This window comes from Arvicanthis niloticus, chromosome 6, assembly GCF_011762505.2.
Source record: "Arvicanthis niloticus isolate mArvNil1 chromosome 6, mArvNil1.pat.X, whole genome shotgun sequence".
Taxonomy (NCBI): Eukaryota; Metazoa; Chordata; class Mammalia; order Rodentia; family Muridae; genus Arvicanthis; species Arvicanthis niloticus.
Genome location: NC_047663.1, coordinates 71,289,439 through 71,310,530, shown reverse-complemented (window position 1 = coordinate 71,310,530; position 21,092 = coordinate 71,289,439). Strand labels below are relative to the sequence as shown.

Sequence of the window (21,092 nt, the reverse complement as noted above, 5' to 3'; positions counted from 1 at the left end):
TTTAGAGATTAACAGTAAGACCTTTAATAATTATTATAACCTTAACACAATGTTTGCTACTATATTTAAAATTATTTATTTAAAATATATTTCAATGTCCTATAACATGAGCCCGTTTTTATACCATGAGGTATGCGGTAACAACAAAACCCCTAAAATGTAAAAGGACCAGCCATAACCTAAATATAAAATTGAACTTTGGCAAATATGAGTATTACAGAATAACACAGCCAAGGAGGAACCGTGTTCACACCATTTCACTATCCCATGCCTCTGCCCCTCCCCACCTGCATGCCCCATAAGGGTGACCTGTAACTGTCCCAGAGGACTCTGACGTGTTAAGTGCGCAGTCTTCTGATTAATGCCTATTTGGAAACCTCCATGCTAGAGCTGTACAAACTACACTTTTAAAGTATTTGAAACAGATATTGAATTTATTGGTTGGCTATGAGTAGGAAAATACATCGGTAAGGAAAAGAGACCCTGTATATAAATATAATACTAGCTAGTTACAATTTGACCAAGAAGATTCCACTGAAAAGAACAGTAAAAGCCCTTGTTACCACCAGTCCATATGGTATAAATTCAGTTTCTCATCACCCTTATCAAAGAGCTGCCTAGGCAGATGTGACATTCTTGAGCTTAGTGCAGAAAGTGTGCTGGGTTTTGTTACATGAATGGTAAACAAGAGTTAGTCCAGTGCATTACACAATATAATGTACTGTGAATAAAGACTACTCTATTTTAGACACTACATCAACATACCAGTTTTTAAAATTTATGTAACCAAAAGAAACAAAGCGAACATCTTAAAATACTGCTTGCGGTTGGAGGATACCTGCTTATGTTCTCTGCAACACCTGTCCTGGATGTTATGGCTGACTCATCGGAAGACTGAAACTGTCTTGCCTGGGTTGGCTGTGTTCTGTGACATGACCAGTAAACCTCAGAGTCCTGAGGGAAATGAGTTCTGTAGTCTAAACAGTGAAAGAGGAACTCTAAACCATGAATGTTACTGAAAAATGGAATCTTAAGAGGTTTCAATTATAATTTAAAGATTTAGAAGTGCATTCTACCCAATTTAATTATGTCTTTAGGTTTCAAAAGTGCTAATATGAAATAAATTTTCCTGGTTAACACCAAATCAAATAAAAGTACAACAAAAACAATTTTTGGAGATGCCTGTGTTCTGGGATTATTAAAGCTGCAATCAACAATTTACTTCTAAAACTTCAGTTTACGCTATGCCATAAATTAATTTCAGTGAACATTATTTAAATTCTCAAAGCATAAATAATTACCACCAATACTGTAAACTGTACTTCATAAGATTTACAAAGATTTGAGTGCCTCCAATCTGCTCATCTTTAGAAAGGGAAACATTCCAAACATTCTATAAAACACTCCTAAGATGTATTTATCAGCAAGAACACTGAAATTACATTATAGTAAAACATTACATATATTTATTACAGAATTTTTCAAAAAATAATCTACATTATGAAAACAGACTAGTTTTATGCATTTTAAGAAGTATAGGTTCTTGGAAATTATTTTGGACACAAAGCATTTAAAACATAAAACCTTGCTTAACAAAGTTATCAGTCTATTTTGGTGTGAACATTTATTCTCGATAGATTCAAAATATTTTTCTTTTGAAGATTATACTTGTAAATCTACACTCTCCGTTCAACTTATCACTATCTAAACAAGGTGGAGATGTTCAAACTGATCACAGAATGCAGTATGCCTAAAAGAGGCAAAACAAGAACTTTCAAGACATAACAGGCAATTATATCTTACTATGCTGCCCCCAAATTCAAATATATTGTAGACAGTAACAAATACAGATGAAATGTTTTGTGTAAAGCTCAAACCTTTCGCATCTAACAAGTGCACTCTAGTTCCAGCATCCATGAAAGGAATACATCTTCCACTAACAAATGCAGAAGTGAGTAAGTGCTCCTCCCACTCCTCACCACACGTTCCGGACCTGTGCTTCTCTTAGCAGGTCACAGGAAAAGTGGACTCCTCAGTCCCATCAGTCCAACCAGCTCCAGTTCACCTTCACTGGAAATTGTCATGATGCACACTACCAACACAGTGTTTAAGAAAATCGAGTCAACACATCTTATATTCACACTTTACAAGAAAGAGACAGAGACGGGGGAAAGGGGAAGACAGGACAAAAAGCCATTAGAAGTTATGTACTGGTTCTACACCAACCTGTTGATTACAAACTGGATGTGTTTGGTGCCAGCACAACTTAAAGTAAAAATCCACAACAAATAAACCCAACATTACAATTAAGATTAAACAAACAAAACAAAAACCTTAAAGGAAAAACAAGGTCCAAGACAGATTCAAGATCAAGACCTTTTAGAGAATTTCTTGAAAAGAAAAAAATTCATTTATTTAAACAGTATGTAATTTTATTTCCTCTTAAAAACAGCATAAGCAATTAAATGTCTTCTCATAAAATTTTGAGTCATCCAAAATGGCTCAGTCTCTGTATAAAACTGTTAACACTCAACAGTTCACTTTAGTGCCACGCGGCGTCCTTCTGCTCCACTGCCTGCAGTTGAAACAAAAGCAGCCAGACAAGTTCCCTCTGAATTCATCTGATTTTGAGAGAACTAACGACTGAGAACAGAACATATACAAGTTAACTTTGTAAAGTTAAAGGTGACTTTAATCTCTAATCTACTAATGGCACTATGGGCAAAATATAGGGTACAGTATAACTTTTATCTTGGTTGACATACTAAAACTCCTTAGTCACTTTAAAAATGATCCAAACAATTGTCTTAGGGAAACTGTTTTGAAAATGCATCTAATTTATACTGCTTCATAAACAGAAAATTACTCTTCTTAAAAAAAGGAATGATTTTTTTTTTTTTTAAATGTTAAGAGAATAAGGAATACACATGATAGTGGCACTCTGGGTGCAATGACACCAAGAAGCAGTGCTTGGGTCTGGTGAGCAAAGACCCAGGACCCATGAACATGTTCTAGAATGTGCTATCCAACGCTTTACAACGAGGAAAAGACACAGCTCATACAAAAGCATTTCCATAAAATTCTCACAAATGTTAGTTTTTTAAAAATATAAAAGATGCACAGATTTTCTCTGCATGCACAGGCAGTGCTCGGTGAGAACAAATTTAGGCAGGCACAGTGGAGACAGAACAGAAAATGTCTCAGAAAGGACTTAGAAGCTGTACCTAAGCAGCTGTAATTTTTTAACATAAAAAGTAAAAGACTTAAAAATACCAGAATGTACATATGTCAACTATCATATTCAGTCCATTAAATGCCTACAGATCAGCTTATCTGTCCTGGTAGAAAGTTTCCATAGAAATTCAGGAATTCATACATAAGTTGCCTGTGGTCCAAGAAAATATCCCAAGATCTAAGCAAACTTACACTTAAAGAGTAATGTTCTCAATTTAAAAATAAAGTAGTACAAAAGGGCTAACAAAACCCTAACAGTGCAAATCACTGCAGAGAAAGTCTGATGCAACTTTGTTACCAGCTGGCCTTCAGAACATAGGACACAGGTTAAAAAAAATTAGCCTTCGTTTACAATACAATTGTTTTCAATTTTGCTTTTTTTTTTTTAAGTACAAAACTTCATAAATCAGGACTTCTGTGGATCATATACAATCATAAAGGCTAAATTGAAATTCTACATTTTACAAACAAGTCTGAAAAAGGAGGGAGTAAAGTCTGGAAGAATGGTCTCTGATGTTACTACTGGCCTCAGGAAACAGTGCCGTGGATTTCTGTGCACACAGCACACTGCTCACACATCTTCCTATTTCAAGGCATGACAATACACATTGGAGAGAAGAAACAGGAAAATTACTTGTAACAAATTAAAAGATAGGTGTAAACACACCAGTCCCTGTCTAGCAGTATATAAAGTACACTGGGCTCAGAATTTGTCTGTTGCTAGCACCTGGCTTTCATACTATATATATCCTTTATCAAATAACCAGACTGAAAACTCAAATGATCATTGAGAAAAATCCCTAGTGGCCATACCTCACTCCCCTATATTCAGATTTTCACGAGTTTACAAGTAAATCTGAGGTCCTCTGAAAGTCTGTGACTACCTCCTACCAGGAAGGTGAATGCCATTAACTTGGGGCAGGAAAGGCAGTAAGAGCTCCAATTGTGCAAAAAGTGAGAAGTGGTCTGAGGGGATGAGTGGATGTGGGCAGCCGCTGATGTTATTCTCAACTAGCCAGTGGTGGTCCAGAGGTCCCAGGATGGCTAAAGTATTCAGCTGAGGTTTAGAATAGAAGATGTAGTCAATTATACCCTGAAAAACAACAATAAAAATGGTAAGCCCCAATTAAGAAAATACTGAAATACCAAATAGCTTCAAAATATATCCTTAGAAGTCATATTTGGTAAACAAAAGAAATTTGCTAGCTTGGACAAACGGCAGTATATGCAACCCCCAGCCCTACACAAGAAAAACAAAAAACAACCTTGCCAAAGTCAAACTCTGAAAAAAAATCAACCAGTCCTGGCTGGATAAGCTCTCTCCTAACAAACTACAAGTACCCATGTTCTTCTTGCTACCTGGCTAACTCCTTACCAAGCATCAAACCCTCGTAAGTCCTACAGACACCCCTTAATAACCTCTAACACTGTTCTCTTCCCTTGCTAATTAATGCACACCCTAAAGTGTAAGGACATACTCATTGCTTATTAAATGTCCCCCCAAAAGTCCGGATGTTAAAGGCTTGGTCCCTCAGGTAGTGCTACTGGGAGATGCCAAGAACCTTCAGGGAGGTCTTTAGGTCACTAGAAACACACCCTTGAATAGGATTATGGAACCCCAACTCATTTTGTTTTTTCTAACTGGCAACTGAGGTGAGCAATTTGCTCTGTCAAATGCTCTCACTATGATACTCTTTCCCAATAGGAAGGCCCACAGCTATAGTAAACTTGATTATGTACAAAAACCTTAACAAGAGCCAAAATAAACCTTAAGGAAAAACAAAAATGAATCCCAAGCATTTTGTTACAATAACAAGAAGTTATCCAATACAAAGTTTGCTTTTTAAGCTAAGTGTGGTGCTGCACATCTGTAACGCCATCACTTAGGAAGCTAAGAGGCTTAAGAATTTGAGGCAAATGTGGGCTATGCAGTGTGACTCGGTCTCAAACAAAAACAAGATGTCTTTCCTACTCAATTGAGTTGCCCAAGTGCAGGGCTATGCCCATTTTGTGTATCTTCAGCACTGCTAGGTAACACAGTACATAGAAATGAATCTGCTGATTTGGGGGCTCTCCTCCATTAACCTCACCCTCCTTTCTCATGTGTTCTTGGTTAAGGACATGAAAGCGTATTCAAGTGTTTTCTTCCTATCTCAGTTACAAACAACAAACAAAATGGTAATTTCTTCTCTACTTTGGTCACCGCCCTTGTCTTCCCATTAATCAACCTTCCTGAGAATCTAAACCATCACCAGTACAAAAATGATAATTATTGAGAAAAGGTGTCCATGCTGCAAGCTATTAACTGTGTAATACAGCATACAACATACTTTAGAACCAAGACTAGGGACAAGCTTAAGAACACCTGCCTAGTAAACATAAGACCCTGGATTTAATTCCCCGTACAAAACACAAAACATACTTGTGTAAGGATAGCAAGATGCCTCAGTGGGTACAGGCACTTGTTACTAAGCCTGACAACCTAAGTTCAATCCCTAGAGGACCAGATAATAGAGAGAATCAACTCCTCCAAGCTGCCCTCTGATATTAACACAAGCACTGTGGCAAGATGAGCACCCTCCCCCAAACACACATGTGTGCGCACACACACGCACGCACGCACGCACGCACGCACGCACGCACACACACACATTTACAAGTGGCTAAGATAAGCCACATTTTGGCATTCAAAGGCATTTCAGTTAAAGTATGATAGGAGGATGCCCCACTTCACCTGATAGCAAAATAGATACTACAGTAACTGGCTTTTAGTGACCAGTATTTAAGAAATAAATGTCACAAAAGGCAAAGAATAACCAAGGACTGCTTTACTGCCACATTTCACCTGACTTTTCACTCTGGAAACCATTCTGCTAGGTTATCTAAAAAGACTGACACCAATCCTGTGCTTGTCTCGGGACAATGAATGTTGCTGCTGATAAGTTAAGGCTGCTCAGTTACAGGCAGAGCACACACTGGTATTTAAGACTTAAGTTACAAGATGTGCTGATAAAAACGAGGTTGTGAGAGCTTACCTTGAAATCAAATGTGTAATTCGTGTAAGGCATCAGGCCATTCTCATAGGCACTCTTTAACTTGAAACCATGAGTGATCCTCCCATTGGTCATCCCATTCTTCCCATTACAGCTGAAGTTTGTAAGACTTTCATTGTACCTCAGTTCCTTAAAGTCTTTATGATTCGTTTCTACCCCACCAGTGCTCAAATATTCTACAACACCTAAACAAACAGAAACGCACTTATATTTGTCAAGTATAAGATACAGAAAACAAAATTCTTAATTTGTCACGATTTGTCCAAATTCATCCTTATGCAATACCCAAATATTACGTTTTAGTTTGTTTAAAACTATCTGATAAACAGATGTGTCTTCCCAAATCCTTCCACGGTTAAATAAAGCAGATGACTAGAATATTCCTGCTTAACTTCAGAATTAAGAGAACATCACAATCAAAATAGTATGGAGGTTTTCTCTTGCCCTAAATTATCCTCAAGGCTACACAACCTGTTTTGGGGTTTTATGTGTCATCTTACCATCCCACCAAACAGAACAGAATGTCATTAAGTAAGAAAGCAATTTCATTATTTTCTTAAACTCTTAATCATAAAGTAGGCTCTACAAATGTCTTTTAACTCTCCCATTCCCCGTTCCCTCCAATACTTTGCAACTAGAGGGTTGAGCAGCAGCATATGCAGCAGCACTCGGAGGGGGCCTCATCTCTTCAGCAGCAAGGATCCCTGACAGCTTGATGACTGGATGGCACTGGGCTAAAGGACTAGAGTTCTCAGGCACTTTTTGTTGCCCCTGAAAACGAATGTTAAGTTTCTTCCTCATGGCTCTGTTTGTCATAATAATGTATTGTATTTGTTGACTATCAGCATGGCGGTGTATGGTTATACACACATAGTGTTCAGTGAGAACAGGAACAAAGCTGGAGCTCAGTGACTGTCTAGTTTGCTACTAAAAGGGATCTGGTTTATTCTCTGTGCTACCCATAGAAGTATTTAATAAGACCAGGTTTTCAGAGTCCTACTTTATGACAAAACTCAAGATCGGGGGTCTTGCTCTTTTTTGTTTTATCATACAAAACAAAAAGATGTGTTGATATCTTTATCTCTATGATAAAAGGTCTTAATTTCTATCTAAGATGTACTTTTTATGGAAGTCATCAGAAGAAACAAGATTTAAGATTCTGTAATATATTGTTGGTCAAATATAACTGTGGTCATAGTTTACCACAGGCTAGAATCCCAAAGAAGTTATATCTTAACAGCTTTTAAAGACTTTGGATTATAAATGTCTCGGGGAAATTAAAAAAAACATGTTTTTAACAAGCCACTTTAAGTCATCAGCTTGCAGTTGGGGGTATGGTGACATGTGTCTTGTGGTTATACCTGCTTAGGAAGATTTCTGGAATCTAAAATCCAGTCATAGACAGATTAGATAGATAGATAGATAGATAGATAGATAGATAGATAGATAGATAGATAGATGGGGTGAGGACCAGGGAAGGGAGAGAATGAGCAACACCCATCATCACTCCCATAGGTTTCTATAATATTATTTAAAATGGTCTCTTCCCCTTTGCCCATCTTATAGGAAAAAAACTGTAAAACCTGTACACAGCTGCCACTACAAAATAAATTTTCCTTTAGACTAAGTTCTGAATTATCAAACAAACAAACAAGCAAACATTACAGGGCTAGTAAGATGATTCAGAAGGTGAAGGTGCTTGTCCCAAAAACCTGATTACCTGAGTTCTACCTTCAGAACCCATGTAGTTGTAGACGGGGAGGATCAACTGCATAAAGTTGTTCTTTGATCCTTATGAAAACCTTGACATGTACATGCATTTGTGTAAGGACATGCACATATAGCAGGTTTTCTTTTAAAAAAAAAAAAAATCTGTAAACCAGGTATAGCTATTCCATATAAAATATTACTTTTCTCACCAGAGTCTGGCAAAGAATTCAGATCTGCACATAACACAAGCGGAATAGTTCCACATTCTCCCAGTACACTGGATTTGAGGCTCCGAGAGGCTTTATCAATAATATTCTTCACTTCTGAGAGGAACATCATAGTTTGTACCAACTTCACATCTGAGTATTCAGGGTCCCAATGCATATGAGCATTAGCCACGAGAATAAGTTGTTTTTCTGTTCCCAGATGTGGTTTTCCAGCTATATTAGATAAAAATAAAACAGACAAAATCTGCTCACTGGTCTACAGCTTCATACAGCATCTTAAAACAACTGAAGTTTCAGAAGATAACCTAATGTATCTAATGATTTCCTACCCGATCACTGAATCTAATGCACAACAAAGCTAAGAATTGGATTTCTACATCCTTTTGATATGTCCAGCACAAAGTCTACCTAGACAGAGACAGCCCGTGTCAGCTATTCTTACAAGTACTAAATCAAGCCTCTCTCATGTTAAATCTAAATACTCTTAGATACACACTTTTTTAGCAGTTATTAATTCTTTGGCCTTTTTATTTCCTCAGAACTGGAGAATGAGCACAGACCTTGTGCATATTCTATAGTACTAGCATTGGGACATGATCCTTAGTCACGAGATTCTATCTTTACATTAAATACCCCAAATTCCACACCGAAGAATGGAAAAGAATTCAGATCTGCACATAACAAAGCAGCATAGTTCCACATTCTCCCAATATACTGGATTTGAGGCTTTATGAATAACATTCTTAACTTAGGAGAGGAACATCAGTGTTTGTACCAACTTCAGTGATGGAAGTTTCAGTTTGCGGCATCCAAGTCATTATATACTTAACTTTTAAAAAGTAGTCAACCTTCCCCAAACTCAAGACTCTTAGCATAATTACTCTAAGTCAGTCAAGAACGACTTATAAAAATTAGCTTTACCAAACATCCTTGCTGACAAGAAATCATAGGAGCATATAGAGCTCTTATCCTGAGCAGTTATTTCAACTACTATCTACACCTCAGTGTCTTAAAACATCTTTTTTCTTTATGCCTTTTCAAGGTTGTAATTTTTCGGGACAACAATTCCTTATCTTTAGCTTTGTGATAGAGAAAACAATGTATAATATCTTAGAAAAGACAAATAGGTGTTGAACTAGCCTATTAAACATATACAGAAATTTCTGTTTTGAGGGTATCTAATCGGAACTATTAAATCTGGGAAGATGGGAGTGTCAGTTTTGCAGGCAACGAAGCCATCACTCACATGACATTTCAATCAATTCCTTTCGAAGTTCTAGCAGTACTGCAACTCCAATGTTATCCTTTGTCATGACTCTGTTCAACATGGCTTCAGACCCTTCTGAATTCGCCATTGCTAGCTGATTAAATTCAACCGTGTGTTTCTGAACCAAAGTAAATCTGAAATAAAGCATAAACATGGAATCGGGAATACAAAACATTAGCTCTTGGGGACAAAGTCTTTCTTCAAAACTTTATTACCAGATACAAAAATCACTTCACTCATACAGTGGAAAATCCTACATAGTACCAAGCTCCCCAAATTCACTTAAGGCTGATTCCAGTCTAACTTGGCTTGTTTTTGTGTTACTGAGATCAAACTCAGGGTATATGTTAAGCAAATTCTCTAACACTGGTCGTGTGTATCCCCAGACTCTAAATACTGATGTATATTCCTAGATCTTAGAGTTGCTTTCAGTTTGTTACTGATCTACAGCAAGACCTGGAAAAACCTTTACAACTTAGGACGACAGTGTAGTTGGTCATACCATTACTGCTGAAATACCTCAACTCATAATTTTTAAACAATTATCTTCCAAAGCACAGCTTTCCAAGAGGGAAGATTACTTGCAAAATACTTCAGTTAGCAGAATTAAATCCCTAATTAAACTACCCAAAGAAATAACAGTACTCTCAATATTACCCAAAACAAGTTATTTCACACAAAAAGATGCTTTAATTTTAAATAATCATGTTTTCTTCAATAATATTCATTCTTTTATTTACCAATTAATTGCTACACCCTTAGCTCCACCCTGCAAATATTGAGTACACTATCCTAATTTTTAAAAATCAAATAGGCTTACTTCTCAGTCTTGAAGAATATTGCACAGCCATCAACATGCTTCCTTTCTTGTTCAGACATAGTCCTAGCTCGAGACTTAGGACTAAAGAATCCATTATAGCCACGTTCTTTCAGTTCTACCAGAAAAAAACTGTAATACTGCTCTGTTTCAACTTCCTGAAAGATCATAACCAGCAAAGTTACTTCAAAGATAAAGATCTGTCCTGTACAGCCTGAAATAATATTTTTCAACAAACCAACTTATAGATTAAAGAATGGAACATCTTCAAAATGTAATTTATTTAAAACCAATCACAAGACTTTATTGTATGAGTTGCCAATGCTAGTTCTTTATAGAAGTAAAATGAAAGACATGGGGCTGGAGAGACAGCTTAGCAGTTAAGAGCACTGACTGCTCTTCCAGAGGTCCTGAGTTCAATTCCCAGCAACTACATGGTGGCTCACAACCATCTGTAGTGGGATCTGATGACCTCTTCTGGTGTGTCTGAAGACAGCTACAGTGTACTTATACATAAAATAAACAAATAAATCTTTTTAAAACAATGAAAGACATGTACACCTACAAATGTATATATGTCTAGGAACTGATGGAACAAGAACCATATGAGAAGGAATTTGCAGTTGTTACAGACTGTAATTCTAGACACAGAAAAAGAAAGCAAACTGACCAAAACTGTATTAATTATTTAAGATTTTAGCTAAAAAGCCTAGATTACTGTGCAGACAGTCCAATCTTTATCCACTTCATCATAACTTTTCTAGTAACAGTGCTGGTAAAGTAAGAATATATCCAGACAATGCACAAGTTCAGTAATTTTGCCACCCAATTCAAATGCCGTACAAAGGAGGAAAGTTACTACCAATGTTGCCAACCTAATTGAACCCATTTGCTTTATTTGACAGCACAGAAGTCTGCACAGCAAGACAGTTGACTTTCCTCAGAATTCAGCCAAACCAGAAAAGCCCAGGATTTTAAGGGCCACTGAAGCTAGCATTTCAAATATATCAGCATAATATATTCAAGTGTAACTGCTTCTTGTTTTGTTCTGATTTGAAGGGTCATATAATCTAAAAGAGTCTTCTGCATGACTTACCTGAAGACTTATAATATCAGCATTGCAGCTCAAAATTTCTTGAATAATGGCCTTTTTCCTGTAGTCCCAATTTAGTGCCCATGATGGACAGTAGCCGTATAACTGCCGGGTCGCATATTTATCACAAAGAACATTATAGCACATGACAGAAAACAAGGCTGTAGGAAAGATAACTTATTCACACACGTGGCAGAAAAAAACAACCATAATTATTTCAGTAATAGTCCTCACTATGTTAAGTCAGACTTAACCACTCAACCTACTGTCACTGAAAAACTATTACTCAAGAAAAATAAATGATGTAAAGACAGATGCACCAATTAGCATACAATATGCTTGTATCTACAGAACCTAAAAGACAGGATAAACCAAGACTCCTTATTTCTTCTATGCCACTAACTGTAAATGCAGAACATGGGAACTTGATAAGCAGTTTCCTTAACAGGTTGCCCAATTTTCTTTTTCCTACAGACCAAGTGCAGACTAGCTTGATGAGAGTCTGTGAGTGTGGCTTCAGAACACTAAAATAGAATGAATATGTAACAAAGCAAATCACAGAGGTTACTTTTGGCTTCCTGGGGTACACAAAAAGTCTTTCATTATAATCTATAGAACAGCACTGTCTTAGACACACAGACTATTTTGAGAAAATTTTGCCTTGGAACGGCAATGGTAGACTGGGCTGACACAGGGATGCAACAAAAGCCCAAAGAATTTAATTATCTATGAAGCAAAATAATGCAAAGCACCAAGAAACAGAGTAGCCTGTGTGTTCATTCATGCACAAGGACAGGCGTATCATTAGCCAAATCCTGCCAGACATACTCTGAGGACTAAACTATTCTCATAGAATTTATGTTAAAAATAGATCCAAGGCCATTAGTTCAATTTTGTTCTCTCAAGTAAGAAAGCTATCTTATATTTTTCCTGATATTAAGTACCTTTAAAACACATCAGCACACGGAAACCTCCAATGTGGAAAGATGTGAATCATACTGATACAAAAGGTCAAGTGCTCAAGGCAGCTACAGTCTTTTCTTACAGGGACTGACGTGGTCAGGCATTGTGGGATATTTAGCTGTGTCCCTGACTTCAGTCCTATTTCTCCATATTGCACTTCTCCCAGTTTTGACAATCAGAATTGCCAAAAGTGATTGTCTATAGGGGGTGGTTCTGATGCTCTGATTGGGAATGAATGCTGAAGGCCCTGTTCCCTAATTGGTTCTTGATCAACCAATAAAGATGCTACCAGCCAGCAGCAGGGTGGGAGAGGCTGGACTTCCAGTTTCCCAAAGGCAGGCTAGCAGCGAGCGGCAGGAAGAGGAAAGGGATTCAGGACTCACCACGCTTCAAGAGGGAGAAAAAAAAAAAAGCCACAAGCTATGTGAGATCTCTGGTGGAGTGACCATTGGCCATTTTCCCAGCTGGGACTGGGGTAGTAGGAGGGAGACTGGAAACGTAACTAAGTTGAAGACAGATAACCGATAACTAAGTAGATAACCAGGCAACTAAGTTGAGGGAAGGATTAGAGGTGTTGAGCTGGGAATAAAGATAAGTGTCCGGCCATTGAGCTAAAAAGCAGTGTGTGTGTGTGTGTGTGTGTGTGTGTGTGTGTGTGTGTGTGTGTGTGCGCGCGCGCGCGTCTGTCTCATCTGCGGATCCGAGGTGGCTCCTGGGCATACATGCATGCATCCAGCTGGGAACACAGAGCAGTGTGGCAAAAACTACATGCTACACATGTCTCCCAAAGATAAATTGCTTCCTAGTTGAGAAGTAATGCATTACAGAATTAAATCTTTATCATTAGTTCCCAAACCAAATCAACTTATAAGACTATTACCTTAAATATTGTTCATAACCTGAAGCATTGCCAACAATACTTTTTAGGTTTATCAAGACCTGATTTTAAAAAAAAAAATTGTATTAAAAAACAGGGCTACCAACCTGTTGGCCTTGTTCTGTCTGGTTCTTGTAACATAATCCAAGATCTTGGAGGTGGTTGTTCTGTTGAAACTGGGTATATATGTATATAGAAAAAAAATAAATAATAATTAGGTGATATCCTTACATGTTTTCCTAATAAAAAGTCTAAACAAACAGCCACTTACTTCTTTTTGCAGTACCTGACAAATTATCGAGCAAGTAGTTCAGTAGCCTTCTTGTTCCATCTGGTTCCAGACAGAGGTTCAATATATCTTGGGTAAGTGGATTTCCTGGGAAAAATTTAAGTAGGTAAATTAAGATAATAAAGTATTTCAAACAGAAAAAAATAGGTAAATATAATCACCTAACACTACAAAAAAACATTGTAACAATGTTACATTATAGTTGCTAATAACTTACCAAATAAAAATGTCAATTTTGAAAATTTCACATAACAAAACTTTGCACTTTTTTTAAAAGATTTATTTATTTTTGTTTTATGTGTATGGTTGTTTTCCTTTATATCTGGGCATCATGTGCATGCCTGGTACCTTTGGAGGCCAGGAAAGGGGGGCTGGATCCCCTGGGCCTGGGACTGGAGTTACAGGCAGGTGTGAGGGGCCATGTGGGTGCTGAAAATTGAACCTGGGCCCTAAAAGAATAGCCAGTGCTCTTAACCATTGAGCCATGTCTCCAGCCTCAAATTTTGCACTGTTCCACCCCGGATTACAAAAGTTCATAAAAAGATTATTAATGAATTAATGTTAATAAAGAAGTGCTTTGTATCGATTCTGAACTGAAAGAATATACAAGACAGGCTTTCTCTGACATGCAATAGACTTGAACAATTTACGAAGTTGATGGCTGCTAAAAATTATTATATATACACAAGTGTTTTTTTTTATTTATTTATTGAACAGGTTTTATGATATATCAAATGAACTCATAGGAATATTACCTGATCCTATACTTATCTTTCAAAAATATGAATGTAACTTTTAGAGACTTTACCCAGAAGCCTTTGCTTTAGGAGACAGCTATCTGCCCACACCTGCCCAGACTGGTGAATCACATTACAAAACATGCCCATATCTTGACATACTTTAAAAATCTGACTTTGCCTCCTTCTGGCTTAAGCCATTTTATAACAGTTCCCACTGCATTTCTCCTCCCCACTTCAAACTCACTAAGTACCCATAAGTCAACTTCCTTTTAAAAAAAGAAACCCTCAAAAGCATAATCTTTAGTACCAGGACCAAATCAAAAATTTTTATTTACTGGGGAATTTTTTTTTTCTTATTTTATGGGAACTGTACTCTGATTTGAACATAGGGAAAAGCTGTTTACAACATGATGAGAAAGCATAGCATAAATAAGGTAGCACCAAGACAGATGCAAAGAAAGCAGACAGGCCAGAAGCCAAAGGCTGCAAAGACACGGGCTGCCCATGCGGAATACTGACAGAAACCTACAGCACAGGCAAAGCAATAAACCCAGGACAGCACTGCCTGCCCAGCACATCACAGCTTCTCTGAAACTGTAAGAAAAAAATGAAATCCTACCTTTCAGGCTTAAAGTCTGCAACTGAAACAGTTTTCCCAGCTCAAAAGGTAGAACTCGTAACTGGTTGTAATTTAAATGGAGCTCCCTAGTGATATAAAAATTCCAGGAAGTCAGAAGACATGTCAATCTTAACAGTAAAATCAACAATGTTACTTCTAGGAAAATATGTCTCTAAGAATGACAGTTTTATATATCATACTCCAATATCTAGCCTTGGCTTTTCTCAAACTCTACATAGCTAAAAGTAAACAACAAAACTGCCACAGATCACACTTTTGGTAAAATACAGGGGGCTGGGGGGGGGATTACTATAAAAGAAACAAAACCAAAATATGATATAAGCTTTAATTTTTAAAAGTTATTCCACGGATACCTCATTATAGGCAGCCTCAGGGCTAGGAACCCACATGAAATAAGAGGGGAAAAAAGAAAGCCCTTCAACTCCACTGCCTGATGGTGGATGCAATGTTATCAGCTGCTGTGCATCTCTGCACCATGTCTTTCCCACTATGGTGGACTGCATCCCCTCAAGCCATGAATCTAACAAGGTAGCTTTTCCTTTAGGTTTGTTTCTTGTCAAATATTTGGTTACAGCAACAACAAAAGCAGTTAACATGCAGCTACCATGAGAACCGCTAAACGAGCATAACAAAGACTGCAGTCATGCTTACCAGTTCTCCAAATTTATAAAATTTTCAGTTTAAAAGTAAAAATTATATAGACAAGAAATTATTTTAATGTTCCTTATAACCACATTATAAATATCACAGGAATCTTCAAGGAAAAAAAGCAAACCAAGCGCTGAACGCCGACCTGAGATACTGTCACTTTCCTGCCTTAAGTTTTACTAATCAAAGTTCAGATGAGAAGAATGATCTCTACCATCCTCGTTTCCTGATACAAATCGTGGTTACTTCTGAGAAAACTGAACAAGAAAAACAAGATCTGCCAGGCAGCGGTGGGGCACGACTTTAATCCCAGCACTTGGGAGGCAGAGGCAGGTGGATCTCTGAGTTCGAGGCCAGCCTGATCTACAGAGTGAGCTCCAGGACAGCCAGGGCTACACAGAGAAACCCTGTCTCAAAAAACCAAAAGACCTGAGTAACTGGTTCCTATTTATTTCTAAATACATTAGATAGAAAAAAAAAAAGGTTCTGTATATCAGTTTGTTTCCGAGGATTAAAAAGTCATAGTAAATTTGGCAGTAGTAGTACACGCCTTTAGTACCAGCACTCAGGAGGCAGAGGCAGGAGGATCTCTGCAAGTTTGAGGGCAGCCAGGGCTACACTGAAAAACCTTGTCTCAAAAAAACAAAACAAAAAAATAAAACCAGCAAAAAAAGCCATAGTAAATACTCAATAACAGCCAAGAAAAGTGTCAAAAGGCTGGACTGGGACTGATAAAAACAAGGAGACTTCTGTAAGGCTTTATTCCTTATATTAAAAGGTAGCAGAGAAACCAGGGAAACCACCATACTCTGAGCAGGGATGCTGGATCTGGATTTATGTAGATCTTCAAACAAAACCTTTAAAAGTTTTTTTGGTTTTTGGTTTTTTCTTTTAAAGAATTGTTTGTTTGTTTGTTTGTTTGTTTATTTAATGTATATAAGTACACTGTTGCTCTCTTCAGACACACCAGAAGAGGACATGAGATCCCATTACAGATGGTTGTGAGCCACCATGTGGTTGCTGGGAATTGAACCCAGAACCTCTGGAAAAGCAGTCACTGCTCTAAACCAATGAGCCATCTCTCTAGTCCCTCAGAAGTTTTTTTTTAAAAAACAAAACAAAGAATAAAAACCCAGCAATTATCATTTGTTGAATCTTAAAGCTGGACCAGGTGAGTTGCTTTTAACTCACCATTGCCAACATCCCTACCCTCTGGCTAAGAAGCCTGTCCAAGATCACATAATTTACATACGGCAAAGTAAATTTCCTACAGGAACTGCATCACTATAAATTCTCCCCACAGACTACAGGCTTCCAAGCACAGGAACTAATTCCAGCTTTGTTCATGCCAAGGCTTTTCTACTGTGGGCAACAGGCTTCAAGGACTCATGCGAGTGAATATGTTTGTGTGGCACCAACTGTTGGCCACAGATAAGGACATGAAATAACACAGTACCTTCGAGTTGTTTATCTCTACACGGTTTAACATTTTTTGGTTCAAAAATAAAATACATAACACAAAATATATAACATGGTAATAAAAAAACTAAGCAATGGAACTACCTAATTTTTATTATTTGACATTCAATTCTTACCAAAAATCTTTTAATAAAACTCACAGCTATGCCTCCTTTCTTCAAATATAAAACAGCTTTATTTCCTAACTACATGCATGTTGCCTTTTGTTTCAAAGGAACCTAAAGGTCCAACACGGAGTCTGCATACCTGAGTGATACCATGTTTCCGAGTTCTGCCGGTAAACTCTGGATTTGATTATGGGACAGGTCCAGATATACCAGATTGTGAAGCTTGGCAATGTCTGAAGGAATACAGGACAGGGAATTGTCACTCAGATGCAAAGCTGTCAAGTGAGTTAGTGACCACAAAGATGAGCTTAAGCTTCTTACTTTTCCTGCAAGACAAAAAAGGGGGTGGGGAGGATTATATGTAGTGATCGCCCAAATTTGTTCCACATAATAAATAAAAGTCAGACGTTTAATTAGGTACTTAAATTACTATTTTTAAAGGTTTGAGAAGGCGTAACAAGATTTTATCCATACTAAGAACAATTCACAATGCACTAAATGATTAACTCTAATTAGCAGAATGAAGCTAAAATTAACGCAAAGTGTCAATACTTGAAACTTTTCATTTTAAGAGCACACTGGAAAGAATATCCTTTAAATGACCTCAGATATGATAAACAAAAATAAATCTAGAAAAACTAAATCTAGAATTTGGATACCATGAAAGATCTGCCTTTATGTAACACAAAATTAAATAATGTCTGAAAACTGTTCATCCTATACACAAGAAAATAAAAATTTTTAAAAAAGGAAGCTAAGATAGTCTTAGATTAGTTAAGACTAGGGACAAATTACTCAAGTGATAACTGCATCATATAAGACAACAATATCTGTGTCATGTTGGTGCCTTTGAGACAGTAAAGCCTGGTATAGTGGTACAAACCTGTAATTCTAGCACTGGAGAGTCAAAAGCAAGCTGGTCCCTGGGAGTTCCAGGTCAGCCTGGTCTACACAGTGAGAGCTAATCTCCAAAAACAAACAAACCAAAACCCCCCCAAAAAGAAAACAAAAACAACAACAAAAAACTAACAACAACAAAAACAATAAAAAAGAAAATCTGCACTATTAATGTACAAGTGAAAATATCTGCCCAGAAACATTTCAGATACTAGCCAAGCAACAGACATGGTGCTCAGTAACTAAAAACACAGCCTTCTTTCAATACAGTATCAAATCTATACTTAAGGATTTCCTGATTAAGAATTCAATAGTTTCTACAATACGTATGAACTTTCTCCATATCTCCTCAATGGTTCAGGTCTAATCTGAGAGAGAATGAAACAAACAGCTGCACTGGAAATATACCAGCCTTTGAGAACTGATTATAGTCTAATAAATGGCTGAGAATACAACCCTGAGACTTTTACTTCTAGTCAAGACAGGGTAAGAAAGCATGAATGCATTATCCTATGGAAGATACCAACCAGGGTAGCAGAGTTACCCAGGAGGAATGAGAAACAAACATGGTGGTCTCTACAGTTTTCTCAGTTTATTTCCTGGGCAGTATTTGCAAAATAAATAAATAAATAAATAAACAAACAAACAGGGCAGGGGGCAATCCCAGTTAGAGAGAAGAAGCTCCTGAGCTCTGGAGACAAGAGCACTGACACTGTGGTGGTTGGAATCCAAGGAACAGTACAGAGAGAAATGGACAGAGTGATCTGTTGATATGAAGGTGTCCCTTAACCATTAAATGTGAAAAACTGCCAGAGCCAGAGGAGGAAACACCCAAATGGCCAAGGCCACACTGTCCCCAAATGTTGATTGATGGGAGAACAAATCCTTTCAACTCAGAAGGCATAGGGACAAAATTCAACTGCAGATTAATAACTGCTCTGGTTGTACCTAGAAAGCTTAAACCTCAAAAGAGTCAGACTGTTTTCCAGTAACTTAACTGCACCCTGTAACAATGCCCAAGGTTAGTTGGAGGAATCCACAAACATGTATCACAAAGAAAAGCCTCAGTTTCTGGCACCAAAGAGAAAATTACCAATCATGTAAATCAGCAGGAAGCAAAAATTCATAAAGAGAAAAATTAAAACTAAGAAAAGTAACAACTACGCTGAGATAGAAATAACAGCCGAAACACCAAAACTCAACTTGTAGAATTGCATTTACATCAAGATTTGGGGGGGAGGGCAGGCAGGGGGATGGCCAAAATGATATTAACAGTATATTAGACACTGAAGAAAATTACTGGATTTGAATGAAGGACAATAAAAAGCTTAAAAAAAAAAAAAAAAAAAGGAAACACATTGAAAAAAGCATAGCACTTCAGTAATGTCTGGGACAACTTTTAACAGTGGAAGCATATGTAACTGAAGACTCCAAATAGGAATGCAGGAGACAGGAAAAAAAAAAAGAGAGAGAACAGAAAAGTACAACTGGATAGATAACCATATACAAAAGAATGAAGACGGGGTGCTGCCAAGATGGGTTAGCAGTTAAAACCACTGGCTGCTCTTCCAGAGGACCAGAGTTAAATTCCCAGCAACTATAAGGCAGCTCAGAACCATCAAGAGCTCCAGTCCCAGAAAACCGGATGCGCTTTTCTGGCCTCCTTGAGCACAGGCAGTCTTGTGACACAAAGACATACACTCAGGCACAACACCACACACACACATTTTTCAATGTTTATTAAAAAAAAAAAAAGATACTCAGGCACTCAATCAGCATGGCAGTTCCTTGAGAAGTTCAATATAGAGTTAACGTATGATAGGCAGTTAACTCTTAAGTATATACACAACAGGAATTGAAATATACGGCCAGATAAATTATTGCAAAAGGTTTTATCACTTAAACTGGCTGGGCAGAGGCAGGAAGATCTATAGAGCGAGTCCAGGACAGCCAGGGCTACACAGAGAAACTCTGTCTCAAAAAACTTAAAAAAACAAAAACAAATAAGAAAACAAAAAACTCAAAACTGGAAATAATCTAGATGTCTATGACTCAATGAATAAATAAATGTGGTATGTTTACTACCATAGAATATTATATGCAAAACAGGCCATGTGCTAGAACAAAGATCAACCTTGAAAATACTCAGTAAACAAGTTGGTGATAAAGAGCTCACACACCACTTATGTGAAAAAACAGTAAAAACCCACCAAGAAGGGAGAGTAACAGCTGTTGGAAAGGATGCTGAGGAGAAGCAGGAGGGAAAAAAAGGATGGTAATAAGAAGAGGTCCTTTTAGGAAATAATGAAAATATTCTCAAACTGAGATAAACGCTACAGAAATCTGTAACTACACAAGGCTGATGATGCATAAGTTGTATTTCAAGCTGTAATAAGAAAAAGAGAAAGGGAGGCTGAAAAATGTCCCTTATGCAAAGAAAACTATAAACACAGTGAAGGTTAGTTTGGACTGTCAATTTGATGGACTTCAGGATCACCATGGAATCAAGTCTCTGAAGAATTATCTAGATAAGGTTAGCTGAGCTGGGAAGTGGGTGGTAGCAGTCTATGTTTGTATAAAGGACAATGAGGCTAAGCACCACCAGCATCGTGGCCCTCTGCTTTTTGCCTGTAGAAGCAATGTAACCAACAATCTGTCCAATATCCTCTGTTGATTCTTTAAAAATTCAGTAAATTAAGAACCTGACTCTGAAAAAGAACTTATAAAAATCTTAGTGATAAAGGGATACAAGGGTCCTCCAAAAATCAGAAACAAGACAAGGGTGTCTCCTCTTATTACTTAGATACTAGGAGTAATATAAAATAATTATGGTACTGTTTGTCAAAAGAACCATACCAGTATAAAAAAAAAAAACCTCCTCCTTCCTTTCCAACCTCCACCTCGGACCCTGTGGCTGGCATATTGATGCCTAAGAAGAACTAGACTGCCATCTATGGACTCCTTTTTAAGGAAGCAGTGATGGTTGCCAAGAAAGATATCTATATCCCTAACACTCCAAGCTGTCAGACAATGAATGGGCCAACCTTCATG

At 37.5% G+C, this 21,092-nt stretch overlaps 1 protein-coding gene across 2 annotated transcripts in view; it reads right to left on the bottom strand.

Annotated features, from left to right (window-relative positions):
- Positions 1–413: 413 nt before the first annotated feature.
- Cnot6 (CCR4-NOT transcription complex subunit 6) overlaps positions 414–21,092 on the bottom strand; it is a 37,171-nt gene continuing 16,492 nt past the window's right edge. Inside the window, exons 3-12 of one of the 2 annotated variants that reach the window (XM_034504651.2) lie at positions 17,284–17,470; positions 14,890–14,975; positions 13,528–13,617; positions 13,349–13,417; positions 11,405–11,562; positions 10,312–10,466; positions 9,471–9,625; positions 8,207–8,437; positions 6,270–6,472; positions 414–4,327 (exon numbers count right to left, since the gene is read on the bottom strand). In XM_034504651.2, coding sequence (XP_034360542.1) covers positions 4,115–4,327; positions 6,270–6,472; positions 8,207–8,437; positions 9,471–9,625; positions 10,312–10,466; positions 11,405–11,562; positions 13,349–13,417; positions 13,528–13,617; positions 14,890–14,975; positions 17,284–17,470 — 1,547 coding nt within the window. In that variant the 3' untranslated portion in view covers positions 414–4,114. Of the gene's footprint in view, positions 4,328–6,269; positions 6,473–8,206; positions 8,438–9,470; positions 9,626–10,311; positions 10,467–11,404; positions 11,563–13,348; positions 13,418–13,512; positions 13,618–14,889; positions 14,976–17,283; positions 17,471–21,092 lie in introns of both variants that reach the window. The other variant, XM_034504650.2, reaches the window with a different exon arrangement.